Consider the following 16,288-nt stretch of genomic DNA (forward strand, 5'->3'; position numbering starts at 1 on the left):
ACAGCAAATACTGATGCGTTAAACTAAACAAATATACTTATAAAGGTCTAAAAATTTTGGGTAAGGCACCATTGCCCTTACGGCGCATGGTTAAGCCGAATCTGAAATAGGGTTGGAATTAGGCAGAGGCACTAATAGAAGGTTAAACGGTACCTGTTAAATGCAAAACGTAACTGTATAATCTATCACCAAAATAATCCCCACACAATATTTCAAGACCTACACCAATGGCTGACACCGAAATTGAGCAGAACTGGACGGAATTCCCCATTTTATTGCACTATATCTTTCTGAAATAGACTATAGTTCAGTCAAAGCTGTTATTTTATACATTGAAATATGTTATAATGAAACTGAAAAAGTAGAATTATTCTATAATATTTCTTTATATTTTTATTTTTAATCGTAAAGGTTTTGATCGTCAGCAATATCGAAGCATATATCAATTCTTTGGCTTTGAAGGTAAAAAATAAATATTTATTTATGAGTATATATCAGAATTTTATTTTAGTAATTTCAGGATGAGTTTCATCAGTGCTAACAACAAATGATTGTAAGTTTGAACAATAATCCTAAGAATTTTGATAAAATGTTTCAATTTTGGGTATATTGAGCAAAAAAAGCATTCATGGTAACAGAGAAAAGAAGCGAATATAAAAATCCGAAATCAATAAACGTGGAATGCTAAATACTTAGGCTAATGTTTTATTATTTTAAACTAACAGAGAAATCACATTTGGAGACAATTATAGTAGAAGTAGTTGATTTATTACATCACAATTATGTAAATACAAAATTATTATAGCGGTTAAAAATAATGAAATGATCAATTTCCTATGTGGATCAACAATAAAGGTACTATTAGATGGCCGTCAAAAAGTCTTAATTTGATGGTTTTTTCCGAAGAAAAAATATATTTCGACGTAAATACAAATATTAACATTCATTAGTGCGAAAACTAGCTATCACATTAACTGAAATAAAAAAATGAAGTTGACTTGTACTTTTTAGACTTTAACAACGCAATAAATGCAAGAACGAAATTAATTCTATACAATGATACAGTTTGTAACCCATTAAATTTGACCAGTTACCACATGATCAATTGGTACATATGAAATACTGGAACTATGTTTGAATTTTATAAACTGACAAACCCACTACGTACGATTTTTGGGTGTATAATTAGATTTAGTTGTTGATCTACTGATACTTTTTATATTTTTATATTCCACTTATAATCAGTAAAATTACTCACCAATCGAAATGATCGTAACACGGATAAGCCCTGAACACCTTCAAGACCAAGTTCCAATAACGATAAGGCTACGATGATAAAATCGAAAATATTCCACCCTTCTTGGAAATAATATTTTGGACTCATCGCGATCAATTTCATTGTTGCCTCGATCATGAACGTCGCAGTGAAAAACTAGAAAATAGTAATTAATAAAGCAGATTGAAAACTTGAGAACAACTACGATCAACTCAACTCAATGTTTTGTTTTTTATAGGATGAAATTAAATATTAAATATAACGGAATATTGTAGTTAGAATTCCAGTAATCAGTTACTGACATAACGATATAAATATGAAATCTATTTATGTTAAATACTTACATAGTTGCCACTTTTGAGGGCTTTTTCTAAATCTCGGTCCATATCGTGATGATCTAGAGCCATGAATAAAGTATTGACCACGATGCAGAGGGTGATGAACAATTCGATGAAGGGATCAAAGACGATGAGAGCTATAAACTTCTGAAAAACCAGCCAAGGACCACAACAATCCCAAACGCAAAAAATATCAATGACTCGCATAACAAATGCTAGTAAACGTTCTTTGACAGTGGGCTCATCTTCTTCATCAACATTTTGGGCTGAGAAATAATAAACAGAAACTGTACGAAGAATTAGTAAAAATGAAGTTGACACACTCTTTTTTGGGAAAAGAGGTTTTGTGCAAAATGAAATAGTGCAATAGCCGTTCTTAACCGCTGGTTAAGTTTAACTGGTCTTACTTGCATCAAGCATATGTTTCACCGAGCTAACTCTGTCAAAATAAAGATAGCTCAGTACTAAAGTTATGAATGGCTACTATTTTATTTATTAAAAATCTAACTGCACAAATAGAGAAACAACAGGCAGAAATTTTACACCATCGAAAATTGCTTTAGTCGGTGTTCGGTTATGAACAAATATAAAGCACTGCACAAATCCAGACAGTGGATTGTAGAACCAACATGCTTAATTATAAATTTAGCTGAAAATAGTGAAATACACAACATGAACACCATGGGTACATGTTATTAAAAGTCTGAACGTTCTTATTGCGTTACTAACAATATTTTTCATATATAAGTAAATATATGTATATATATATATATATATATATATATATATATATATATATATATATATATATATATATATATATATAATTCTTTAATTTCTTATTACTTAGACCTTTTGATATGTTTATTTTTCTAAATGTTGATTTTAGGTCTCTATTGTTTCATTTTAATAATTTAATTTAATAATTTTTAAAAGATAGATAAAAATGACGAGTTTTATTAGAATTTACAAAATAGAGCTATACATTTTACTTATTTAGGTCTTTTTTATCAATTATAGCTTTTTCGTTCTTATGAATGTGAACCAAAATTTTTCGTGTATTAGATTCCGTTCCAAAAATTTTTGAATCTTTATAATTGCAGTTCTATTTTTTTATCATATTGAAATAGAACCGCATCATCATCAACCATGAAATATCAAAAAAACATAAATTCAATTATAAAGATTCAAAAATTGTTGAAGCGGAGCTTAATACACGAAAAAGAGAATTTTTAGAAATGGTAAGCATTTTTTAATTTTTCTATTTTAATCACTCCATATTTTTGTTTCAGCTTTTCATTTCCTCGGTAAAATTCCAAGAAGTAGGGAGAATGAGGTCTTGGAATCAACCAAAAAAATAATATTAGGTTAATTCGTTGCGTGTAGAAGGTTCATATATATATATATATATATATATATATATATATATATATATATCACTTAAGCATATTTATTCACCAGCCATGGTGAATGGTGGTAACTTTCATCTATTAATTATCAAACTAGATTATCTTACTCTTGATGCGTTTTTAAAATAGTTTCTATAACTAGTCTACTTACATTAAAGCACTATAAATAAAAATGTTCCAAAACTAATGATAAAATACTGGAAGTAACGTAATACATAAATACAGTGTAAGTTAGAACAGAATTATAACACGGCCCATGATCTATAATGATACACTATCTATTGAAATGTTAGCCTCCTAATTTAAAGACTGAAGGAGAATCTAATGAGGACTAGATGGACACTGAAGAATACATCTAAATGTATCTATTGCCTATGTCTAGCAAACGGACACAAAACTTATATTTCAAGAAAACCAATATATTTAAATAGAATATCAAGTATTACTTACGCTGTCAAAGTTATTGATTAGAATATGTGAATAAATTGTGAAATTTTTTATAATGTGAAGTTATCCAAATGGGCATGAAATAATAAGATTGAATCAAATAATTAGAAAACACAATTAAAACGTAGATTTGGAAAAAAGCAATCAATAAAAATAACAGATTTCATAAAAAACGACAAACAATGATAACTGTCATTCAGGCGATAAAATTATAATCTCCATAAAGTCTCATATCGTAAAAACATGAAAAAACATAAGTCTACAAATGTCACTCAGCGAAACAGTGACCTAAAAACGAATTAATACGTACTGTCCAAGCAATGAACGTGATTAATTGGAGATATAAACAGAATATTAAATTCGTGAAAAGATCAACAAATAGAAAATAAGAGAGCTCTTCCAGAATAATATTCTATACAATATTAGTGAAGTCAACAACAATGAAAGATGAGAAAAACGAGAGTAAATGTTATTTCAATCAAGACTTCGACTTACATAACATTTCGAAGATTGTAGGTATAGTTAGTTACAAGATATTTCGTCTTAACTTACTATCTGCCAACCAACAATTATCTTCGGTGTCGTATGTTTGGGTTAAGAGGAGCAGATAGTTCGGAATTAATAATATATAGATAATAAGATAATAATAGATTTCTAGGAATGGGTAACAACCCTTGTGGCTATTAAATATGATAACTACCTCTACAACCCAAGAAACATTGGTTATTTCTTCTAATACAAAATAATGAATAGTCCAATAATGTTTAGTTTAGGTTAACCATTACTGCCGTTCAAAATTATCTTGAAAATTGTTTCGAGTAGTTAATCGCTATAATGCTGAGTATTTTTTTAAATAATGGAGGCGACGAAAATGTTAAGTGAAAAAGGTTAGGTTCAGTTATGTTTATATTGTACAGGATGTTACATAAAAAGGTGATCCCGTATCTGGGATAGATAGAAATTTGAAAAATATTTGGGGTTTATTCGGTAAAAAAATTTCGTAACGCCTTCCGTATGCAAGGATTATGGGAGTTAAACAAACCTTGTCGCGTAAAAGTGGCCTCGTCCGTAAAGAGAATACATTTTAAAAAAATGGATTGAGGGCTGTCCTTTTTAATAATGTTTGACAAAAATCCACTCTAACCGGTAGATCGTCTGGCAAGAGCTCTTGGATTTGTCTGTATTGATAAGGATGTAGCTGTTGCTCTTTAAGTATCCTCCAAGAAGACGTATTTGTTTGTCTTGCCACATTCCTAACGCTAACTGTTTGATTTTGATGAACTAAATTTAAAACCATATTTTCGTTATTAATGGTTCTTGTAGTTCTTGGCCTACCAGAATTTATTTTTTTAGGTCTCATATTCCCAGTTTTTTGACAACGTCGCTCAATGGCTCTAGATGTATTTCTACTTGGTAAGTTTTTCCGAGGAAACTTTTCTGCATAACGCGTAACAGCTGCACTAGAGTTTCTGAAACACTCGCCAAAGTTAATAACATGTCAGTGTATTCAAATTTGAGTACATTTTGATTACGAATATCTAATTCAACACATGACAAGGTTTCGGAAATGTAATTATTATTGAATCAACGTCATAACTATCAATGAATGACAGATTTCCATGGTAAACTCCGAGAAAATGCTATTATCGTAAAATTCAAGTTGAATATTTATGGGTACTCAGCTATTGGGGGCCTCAATATAAAACAACAACAGTTTGAGTCCCAGAACCGTAATATATGATCATCAAATTGTTGTTTATTTCATACTAGTACTACTAGCTGAGTACCCATACTTATTTAACTTGGCAAAAAAGATCCTATACTAATTAGACTTGATTTTTGTGAAACGTTACAAGAAACGAAAGACTTCAGTCCCAAATTTTTTAAATATATCCGTTTTATCGATGGGATCTCATTTACGCGACAAAAAATTTTCAATTCAAATAATGCTTACTAATTAATGATAATAATTAATAACTTTATCGATACTTTATACCAGCATCGATTATTACTTCATAATTTTCAAATAAAAATATTCCGAAAACCGTACACAGTATCGAGTTTTATCAAGAGTATCTTTGGTATAAAATTAAATGATGTTTAAGTTCAATTGAAATTTTGCTTAATACATCTAACATTGAAAAATTTTGTTCAATACTACTTGGTACGAACGGTGTAACTAGCGCCCTCTATGAGAGTCAGACATAAAAATAAATTCATTGGATGTATCAGTTTTCAAAACATATACATATAAATTTCAATATAATGTTGCCAGTACTTGCGGCAAAATCGTAAAAAAATAAAAATAAGTTTTTTTCTTCGATGCCCCTTATCTACGGATGGCGTTATGAACATTTTTTACTTAACAAACTCCAAATATTTTTCAGTTTTTTATCTATCCTAGAGACTGGAAAACCGTTTTTGAAACATCTTAGTTAAATTTAAATATAACTTTTACTGATGTATTAATTATTAATGAAAGATTCTTACAAAGCAAATTATCTTACATTTAAAATTTCAATGTGAAGATATTTTAATGATTAGTTATGTTACAACTAAATACCCGATATAATGAAGGCGATGTATCTTGGAATAAATGATATTTATTATAATTTTTGAGGTTATTGTTATTGTCTGGATTACGTATCCACTACCATGTATTTTAATAATTTTTAATAATTTTAATAGCAATTCCATAAATGTAATAGGATTTGTATGTCACCTTGAGTAAAGATTGTATGTTGAATTTTTTTATAATGTAGAGATTAAGAGTAATAAAGAACAAGAACAACGGGTAGAAATCTAATTAGATATATGTATGATTGATTCTAAAAGTCCATCAATAATGTGTGAAAAATATGTAAATATAGCTTTGCCGTTCAAGTAATCAACTGCTAGCTCATTAATTTAGGTTAGTGCTGAGTATGAATCTATAGAAAATAGGACGAAATGAGAAAACACCAAAAACATGTGTCCGTTGCTATCATGATATCTATAATATTCTACCAAATTTGGTGCTCCAATACAAAAAAGGATGTGCCAAATTTAATGATAATTCAATTTTATTTACCTAAAGTTTTAACTTGTTAATTTTCCTCCGTTAAGTTTACATACAATATAAATATATATTAGTTTTTATTTAATAACACATCAAAAATGTAATGCGTGCATTACAAGGCAATAGAACTAGTTTGAGCAAATTGCGATGGTGTGGAAATATGGTGTTGGACATTAAATTTGGAAGAGAACATTAAATAACTCACCTCCATGATCACTCGCACCGCTTTGTCTACCAGCAGCTTGCTCTATGATGTCGTTTAAAACCATAACATCTGTAATAATAAAAATAACAGAATTACTGTAACAATTTAGAGTGTGTCGTTTCCAATAGTCAATTGCTACATGCTCTTTAGGGTAAAGTTTGTTATTAGAGTTATATAATTGATAGCTGTTCTGTAAATACTCGTTATTATTTGTTTTATTCAAAGAGTTACTGATACAAATATATAGGAGTAATAGTACTAATACAACGTGTAGTATGTAGATTAGAGAACATTGAATCAAATGTTATTAACATTATTCCTGATACAGATCATGTATATTACACATTGGAAAGAATATACCAAAGTAGAGCTTTGGTCGATCAAGTTTGTATTATTGCAGAAAACATTGAAATTGTGCAAATAATATGAGATAAATATTCATAAATTCTGAAATTCATTTGTTTTTCACGGCATGCATCAGCTGGTAAATCAGTTGTTAATATTTATATTATTTATGTTATCTTACCTTTCATATCTACTACAGTTTGTCTTTGATTACTATCAATAAATGGATTGTCTAAATGCTTTATCTTCCCCTCCATTTGGCTTGTTGGTCCATCCTGTTAAATAACAATTGATATATAAAGTAGTCCACCTTTAAGAATATTTTAATCTTACGTAATCTCCTCGATGTGCTCTATGATTATAATCGGTGTAATTGGTGGGCGTTGTTGTGGCTGTTGTCGCAAGGGGAGGTCCAGTCCTGAGTGATCTATTCCTGAGTTGGCTTTCTTTTGTTATTACTTTCCCAGCACCACCCAAACCACACAAGAGATCTCCGTGAGAGGTGTAAGATATTCGTGAAGCGTGCGATGTGTATGATGAATGACGCGAACCTAACCAACATAACCAGTTTTATTAAACAAAACGACTAGTTACTTGAATTTAAAACAACTAAAAATATATAGAACGACAGAGTTAGGTTTATTTTCTTACATAAATACAACTTACATTGTAATTAAATATACCCATCATAAACTAGTCATTTAAAGTTCTACAAGAACTATTCTAGATACGTTGCAAAATCTATTTTGTTAGTGAGCGGAAGTTAACTCTGAACCATAAAGTGATAATACGTTGAGATTAGGTTTATTGTTCAAATTAAAGTGAATAAAGATTATGAAATTATGCAGATAAATTACTTCATATTATTATAAAAATTGATTATTCAGGTTGGAAATGCATATAAATTCAGACACATTTTATGACAAAATATCGTACCCATTCAGCTCAAGTTCATAAACTGCATTAAGATGATTGCAAAATGGAGTACACGAAAGATGATTGTGCATGTGTACAGAAAGCCAAGTACTTACCCAAATTAGCATAATAAATAGGAACAACCATAGCTCCATTCTCTTCACTCATCGGTGTAACAGCATTAGAATCATCGGCATAAGGTAAATGTTCTTGAGCATCTAAATATGTGGATAAGACCAAAGGCTTACGATCACCAGGAGGTGGTATCATACGGCGATTACTGCGCATAGTGAACTGGTGGCTTCCTCTAGAGCCTCGACGAGGATTGAAAGGCGATCCAGGTAAGCTGAGACTGGCCTGAATATGGGAGATAGTCTATACATGAACGTTACGTACAAAAATTTCTAACCAAATAATGGAACAAGTTTCGGTAAATCTTATTAAGCTGCAAAACTCAAAACATTATTGATAAAAGTAACTGTTGTTAGTTCAAATTCTTTGTCCTAATAAGTTACAGTCTAACAGCTTTGATTTATAGCAAAGAGACGAAAGATATCGTGATTTGTTGCAGTTTAATTGTCGTATTTGCCGAACTATTTAAAACCGCACTCGATATTAAAATGAAAAATAAAATAAAAACTGTAGGTGAAAAACGTTCTAAAGAATTGTGACAACTAAAAGTAAAGTGCAGAACATTTGTTTAACACTGATCAGATAAATCAATATTAAACCAATGAAGGCTGTAACACTATAATTGTCATGATCTTTACATTTCTTTGATTTAACATCAATTTTAGTTTGAATAAGCAACATTTATCATTTCAAACCATCATAACAGGTGATTAGTAAACGTTTTGGAGCCAACATCTAGTGAATTTTTAATAAGAAAATTAATAGATCCATAAGTGATGAGGATTTAAGGTCACCATACTGAATATATTACATAATTTGCATTATCACTTAATTCCAAATGAGGGGTAACCTAGCACTTGACAAAGAGTTCGAGACTAAACAAAGCCAACCCATGAAAATGGAATTGAAAGAAATTGCATTGCTTCAACATTCACTGCACGAATAACATTAACTAGGACAAGGAATTGGAAAATATTGAGTAAAATATTTTAGTTCATATGTAATTGTGCTCAATTAAAAACACTGTACTGTTCTACTGTTATTTGACAAATATTTTTTTTTAATTACAATTTTTCCTCAGATTCAAACAAATTTAACAGACAAAGCATTATAGAAGATTTCCAAGAAATATAATATCGGGCTAAATCGACCAGTTCAAACAGATTCCTTATGCTTAGATCCGTGATATTTATCCGTAAAAGGTATATATTATTGTTCTATGGTTCTATTAGCTGGTGAAAACGTCAAAAGTATAATGTTGGTTCACAGAAGGTTTGATAGGTTATTGGTACAATTCTAATATTTCACGTTGTTCTTATTTTGTATCTTGTGTTTATTGATATAATAGATCCTGTTATAATTTTTGTTCTTGATGTATATTTTCATTCCTTTATTTCTTATAAGCATACTATATATGATGTTTTCGAAATATAAGGGAAAGTAGGATGAATTGTTTTATTAAAAACAAAATAAAAACGTTAAATTTTGCACATAATTTTGTAAACTTTCTAGTACCCTATTTTAAACTTGGAGTTTACAGTTTTTCTTCTTGGGATGAACTCTTATTTCACTATGCTCTCAAAATCGAAGAAACTACTAAGCAATTACTTTTGATTGATGGACCTTCAAATGGTGCAATGAGTCAAGTAGAGATCTCAACCCAACAAACAATGTTAGCTATGAATACGGATCTACATAAGTATGATCTTTCAGTTCTATAAATTGAAACTTGTGTCTCTTTCGTTTACTAGTTGAGATGAATTCAACGTGAGTAATTTCTGATGAGAAAATCACATTATAATTAAAAAAAATTTGAAAATCTTTTCTCAACTTTCTCATATCTTAATTACCCACACTAATCGAACATTTTGGATGTAGCAATCTGGAATCTACTCATCTTTTATTCTTCCGATTATTAGGGTATTTCAACTTCACAAGAAACTTATCTACTGATAGTCATGTAATCATGATACAAAAAATGTGTTTGTTTGCAGATAAAATGTGTATTGTATAATGATAAAACCTGTTAACTAATTTTTTGAAAATTATGCCAAATTGATAATCCTTTAATGTGTAAAGTGTATTTGTATAGCCACCTGCAATGATGGTTGTCGATTTGAAACAAGGCTCAAAAGTATCAAGACACTTACAGCGCTAACTTTCCGCATCTTGGTGGGATTAGTAGGTATTCTTCTCTGCTCACTCACTGAATCTAATCCTTCAGATCGAATGCTCATCTTCTCCTTATTGTTGTCATCGTGACCTTTTGCTTGTCCCACAAATAGCTCATAACTGTGGCAGGAAAAATCGGATGGGGACTTTACAATATCTGGACAGTTTTCAGCAGCTAAATTTGCGGCTGCAGCTTCTCGGGCTTCCTCAGCCGCCGCTGCTCGCGCATCCGCTCTGTCCTGTTTTGCCTGTGCGGCTTTTTCAGCTTCCTACAAAACAAAACTTTCACATCGATATCACCATTGTAGTGATAATAATAATAAATGCTTTTATTGGTAATTTACAATACAGGTCATACATCGTTAAAGTTGTAATAAATTTAACTACTATAAGGCTATTAACTTTATAAAGATACAAAAATTTAAAATTGAGAATAGCCAATTAAAAAAAAACTAGCCTTTATAAACCTTACTCGAATAAAGAATGAAGATCTTGAAAATGTTACAATTACAAAGAATTTGATTTTATGCAACCAGTATTACGCCTAAGTTTCTTGCTTTATCAACAAATTTTGAATTCACTTGAATGATAATTTGATTTGAAATGGTTTTCGCTGCTCGGTGTCTAGAGATAAGCAATAATTTCGTTTTAGAAGTATTCACAGCAGGACAAAATTAATTAAAGGCTTGCAAAAAGTCACCAATTTACGTAATGCGGTCCTTGAGTTCTTGGCCTTATATAGTTAATAAAGTGCGTTCGTAAAAATATTTATGCACACGGTAGTGGCAAGTTTCAAAACGGTTTACACAAAGTTTCAACTTGCTGCTTCGATCCATTTTAATATAGTGGAGTTATATGTCTTAAATTGAGTTTCGAGCTTTTACAAAATTTCGTTTAAGTATTAACACCAACACAAATCAAAAACAAATTGGAGGATGTTTACGGTGACTTATGTACATCAATTACAACAATTAAATCAGTCAAGTTGTTCCACTGGCGACGAAAATCATAAAAAATGACCCATGTTGAGTTAAGGTGACTACTCCAGAAAACATTATTAGTGGAAGAAATTGTTCTAGGTGAATGAAAAAATATTGCAGCACATACCGGCATTTCCAAAGCAAGTGTTCTAAGGATCCTACATGAGAATTTTAATATGACAAAAATTAGTGCAAGGTCACGAAAAGCACCAAAAAATGTGTCTTAAATATTTTGGGACTGCGAGGGTATCGTTTTGATTGACTAAGAAATAAAATACAACTGTGAACGCGGCATATTACCCTGACTTACTAAAGCAGTTCCTCCAAAAATTTTCAATAATAGGCGTGGCAATATCATCCTCGGAGTAAGCTTGCTTCATGACAATGCTCCTGTCCACAATGCTTCATTTTCTAAGGTTACTGTACACAAATCTTGCTTCAGAGAGATTAAGTACCCATCTTATAGTCCTCATCTCTCCCCGTCTGATTTTTTTATGTTGGTAAAGCAGAAGGCAAAGTTAAGGGGTAAAAGATTTAACAGCGTTGATGAAATCAAGCAGGTGGTGTACGAACATTTAACTCTAAAGACGCATCATATTTTTATAATGGATTAAAGCTTTAGTCAGACGTTTTAAAATGTGTGTGAAAATATTGGAAGATAATCAAAGTTTTTTCATTTTTCTTTCTATGTTAGGCTAGGAACTCATGGACCGCATTACGTATTTACATATATGCAAACAGGCTCCACTCATTTTACCCTGCTTGAATACGTAATAACACTAAGTGCCGTGAGGATATAAGTGATACCACAGTATATTAAATATTTTTGGAATTCAGTGGTATAAAAAATAAATAATAATAAAGGTCTCGATTTTTGATGGTTGCTATATTGGAAGACATTTCATGTAAAAACATCCTTTACTATCTATTCCTCAGGTAACTATTTTCTAGTTCAACCGCATTTGTAGCAATGCCAAAGAAATAAAAGGACTAGTATTAGTAGTTCATTATTATCTAGTGCGTAGCGAATATTATCAGTTACTTTTGGTAAAAATTATAAGAATTAATAAAATATCTCATTTGAACTCAAACACGTTGAATAACTGATACCCTTAATTGTATAAAGTCTGACAAGTTTTAAAGGTGATTGATGGTAGGTATCGGAACTACCGTAATTATCTTTTATCCATTGGGAAGAATTTTGTTTAGATATAAATATACAGCAGTATTAATGTCACAGGATAGTATCAAGATCTTCTATTTAATAAGAAGAAATACCCTATAAACCTCATTATCAGTAATTTGCTCAATTTTATTTTCAAGTTCATTATTAGCATAATCTATAAAGTTTCCTTTTAAAGATTTATTCGATTTGAATTCGGTGAAAGCTTGGTTCCTCTGGCCATAATTGGTATTGTAAAATCGGTAAACCATGGCACAAGTAGTGTACTAATCTTAATCTGGAATAAGTTATTTACTTTCAAGAGTGGCACGAATTATTTTAGCAGGATTCGTTTAAGTCTCTTGAGGTGTGATAGAAGAAAGTATTTTGTTTATTTTTATATTCTACTGTACATTAAATGAGACAGTGATCCCTAAATAGATAATTCATTGTAAGGTAACATACAAAAGTTCGGGGTGTTATTAAATCTAGTTGGTTCTAGATGTAGTGATTGTGAGAAGAACAAATGAAGATAATACGATTCGTTAACAAATGCACGTCTAATGGATTTGACGAATATACCCCCAAATTTAATTTCTTCACTGTAATATCTAATAATTCATGAGCAATGAAATCTTAAACAAAGTTTCAATACTACTGTAAATACACAAATGAACGAGGCTAGTGCAAGAAATAAGATAAAAATAGTAATAGTACAGACTTGAAAACTATAACCTTAATAGAGATTTCCAGATAAGAAAAAGAAGGTTTAACAAAGCAGATAAACCATTATTTTTTATTGCTAAAAGAATTCATTTGGGAATAGATTTCGGATCAAAGTCAAGGAATAAATAATATCTCACCCTGATGGCTTCTTCTTCAGCTGCTTCCTCTTCTTCGGCTTTCTTTTGTAATTCGTCATAAGACATCGCAACAATAGCTAATATTAAATTAACTAAATAAAAAGATCCCAAAAATATAATCACAATAAAAAACAGCATGTGCCATGGACCTGCGGACCGCAATACCTGAAATAAATATATAAATATTCATCACAGTTTGTTATATATTTCCAGAGAATAGCAGTAATTGCTTAGAACCTTCAAAACATTTAGAAGTCAAGAATTTAAGCAAAATATTTCATTTGATTCAGTTTGAAAACTTCTATAATGAGTTGTAAAAGGGCACAATTTATTGTTTCATTGATTGTGAAGAACTCTCATAATGTTTATCAAGCTTAACCTTGATCTAAATGACTGGTTTTGATTTTTTTGCAACAAATAATACTTGATGAGTACACGAAATCAATTTTTTTTATTTTCCTTTAAATCACAAGGTATACTATCATTGGCTGTCCAATACAAACTAAATGACTCAGCTTGTTCGAGTGTAAATTTGATTTTGATTTTGTCAGTATTTTAGATACAAAATATACTAAGACTTCTTGAACATTACGCATATATCTCAAAAGCCAAATTGGATTAACAAAAAATGTGATCCTGATAATTTAAGTAATTGATACTATTTATTAACCACTAACAAAAACAAAATAATGTTTTTTTAAATAGTGAATAAAGAAATTATATATTTGATTATAATTTTGGCTACGGAACTTATTCTTACCAATTGGTAAAGGTTTTCCCAGTAGTCTTGTGTCATTAATCTAAAGGCGGAAAGAAAGGCCCAGCCGAAAGTATCAAAACTAGTGTAACCATAATTTGGATTTTCTCCGTAACCCTGTAGGCACGTATAACCTGGCTTGCATGTACCAGCTCCTGAGGAATTACCACAGAGTGGATAGTCTCCATTGTCATCTACATACCAATTTGCTAAAATAGAATGTTATCATTAAATGATGATTCATTTATATAACCAAACAAGAGTTATAGATAAAGCAAATCTAAATAAAAAAATTGAAAACATGATAAACAATGTCGCCAAAAAGCATGATTCTGTCCAATGTTGAAGTATTTGTACCATCTTCTCATATTTGACATATTAGTTCTACTTATCAAGAATACTGTTTTATAAACAATCTGACAAAACCCTCCTCGTAATCCAGTTTAAAGAGGATATCTACGTTAATCTTTATTGTTCTGAAAATTATAAACATAGTGTATAGAAGTTATTTTAGTTTTTGATGATGATGATGACACAGTAATCAAGCACTTGAATTTTATTTACTATGAAAACTGAAACGAGAAACGATTATTGCGCTTTTCTTGATGTTTGGTCACATTGAATACTAAAATGTTCTCTCAGCGGTATTGTTTAACATTGCAGTTGAAGGCATAATGAGAGAATGTAATATCGATGGAAGTATCATTAATAAATCAATACAAGTAATTAACTCTAATAACATGAGACCGAAAGAGTCTTGAGAAAATTGTAAGAGAGGCAGGAAAAAGAGGATTGACAATAAATCAGAAAAAGACAAAATATATGGAAATTGAAAGAAAGAAGGAAGTTCACAAACAAGAAACAGTGAATATAAATGACCTCATCTTCGAAGTAGTCGACACCTTTAAGTACTTTGGAACAATGATGAGCAACAAAAATGACAAAGAATTCATGCGGGATATAGGGCATGTAATAAGTACAAAACTAGAATGCAGAGCAACCAAATTAAGAGTCTACAAGACTGCGATAAAACCAGGATATGAGAGGAGAATAATTAGGACCAGTAAAAGGTGGAAATAATGAGTATAGAGGACTTACAAACTATGAAATTAAGAATACATTAGAAAATGAGGATATAGTAAATACAATTACAGCAAAAAGAATACAATGGTACGGACACATTAAAAAAGATGGAAAAACGGCAGGGTACAAGGAGACTCACAGAATGGAGACCGAGCGAGAAAATATTGCCTGGTAGACCCAAAAATAGATAGGAAGATCAGATTAAGATATGGAAAATCTGGGTGTACGTGACTGGAACAAACAGATACAGGACAGAGAAAAATGGAGAACAATAGTCGAAGCTGCAAAAATATGTGATAAGCTGTAATTAAATAGGGTAAAATGTGGGCTGACCACCCACAAAAATACAGGCTCAAAAGAGCTCAATTTGAGCGACTACAATCCTCATAGAATGTATGGCCTTGTATATGTATCATTTCATATCGTTATATTTTATGTGCAATCTTTCGTTTATCGCTTAAGACGATTCCTTATGAGATTTTCTAAGATTATTCACATCTTGATAGTACATTGAATGATTGTATATTTCTTCTTTCAGATCGAACACAAATTGTTACAGAAACTAATGATCTATTCCTAAATTCCAAAATTGAAGTAATTTCCACAAAAATGATATGCGCTAGCAAAGCTATAGAGGGCTCAAAATAATACGGAATGTACTCACTCTTATTATCCATAAACTTTTCCCAGTTTTCATCTGTAAGATTTCCCCAGGAACCGTCATTTGGAAAGTTTTTAATGCATTTTTGTGTAAGAACTCCCATATAAATTTGTAAACCCATTAGTGCAAATACGGAAAGAGAAAACATTGTTAAAATTATCACATCTCGTAGATTTTTTACTGATTCAATTACAGCTCCAACGATGGTTTTCAAACCTGGAATGAGAGTAATTCTATAAATTACGTTTTATATTTCAAAAGATGAAGTTTTAGTTCTCAAACATGAAAATCATAATTAATCCTGCGCATTTAAATCAAGTTAATTTTAGCAAATATTTGAAGGATTTATAATTGAAAAGTGTCGTATAGAAATTGTCATGAATAAAATCATGATGAAATTATTTTCAACAGATATATTTATTATTATATTCCAAATAAACAATTCGATTTCAACTAACTAAATCTGTGAATAATTACATTCCAAA

The 16,288-nt window shown here is 30.6% G+C and overlaps 1 protein-coding gene across 1 annotated transcript in view; it reads right to left on the reverse strand.

Annotated features, from left to right (window-relative positions):
- The window catches only part of LOC130451718 (sodium channel protein para), a 96,481-nt gene that overhangs the window by 23,288 nt on the left and 56,905 nt on the right, over positions 1-16,288 (reverse strand). The window contains exons 10-19 of the mRNA XM_056790918.1: positions 15,807-16,019; positions 14,063-14,268; positions 13,303-13,467; positions 10,276-10,566; positions 8,110-8,350; positions 7,412-7,629; positions 7,260-7,353; positions 6,734-6,802; positions 1,621-1,901; positions 1,259-1,432 (exon numbers count right to left, since the gene is read on the reverse strand). Coding sequence (XP_056646896.1) covers positions 1,259-1,432; positions 1,621-1,901; positions 6,734-6,802; positions 7,260-7,353; positions 7,412-7,629; positions 8,110-8,350; positions 10,276-10,566; positions 13,303-13,467; positions 14,063-14,268; positions 15,807-16,019 — 1,952 coding nt within the window. The remainder of the gene's footprint in view (positions 1-1,258; positions 1,433-1,620; positions 1,902-6,733; positions 6,803-7,259; positions 7,354-7,411; positions 7,630-8,109; positions 8,351-10,275; positions 10,567-13,302; positions 13,468-14,062; positions 14,269-15,806; positions 16,020-16,288) is intronic.

Source organism: Diorhabda sublineata, chromosome X (assembly GCF_026230105.1).
Source record: "Diorhabda sublineata isolate icDioSubl1.1 chromosome X, icDioSubl1.1, whole genome shotgun sequence".
NCBI classification, from domain to species: Eukaryota; Metazoa; Arthropoda; class Insecta; order Coleoptera; family Chrysomelidae; genus Diorhabda; species Diorhabda sublineata.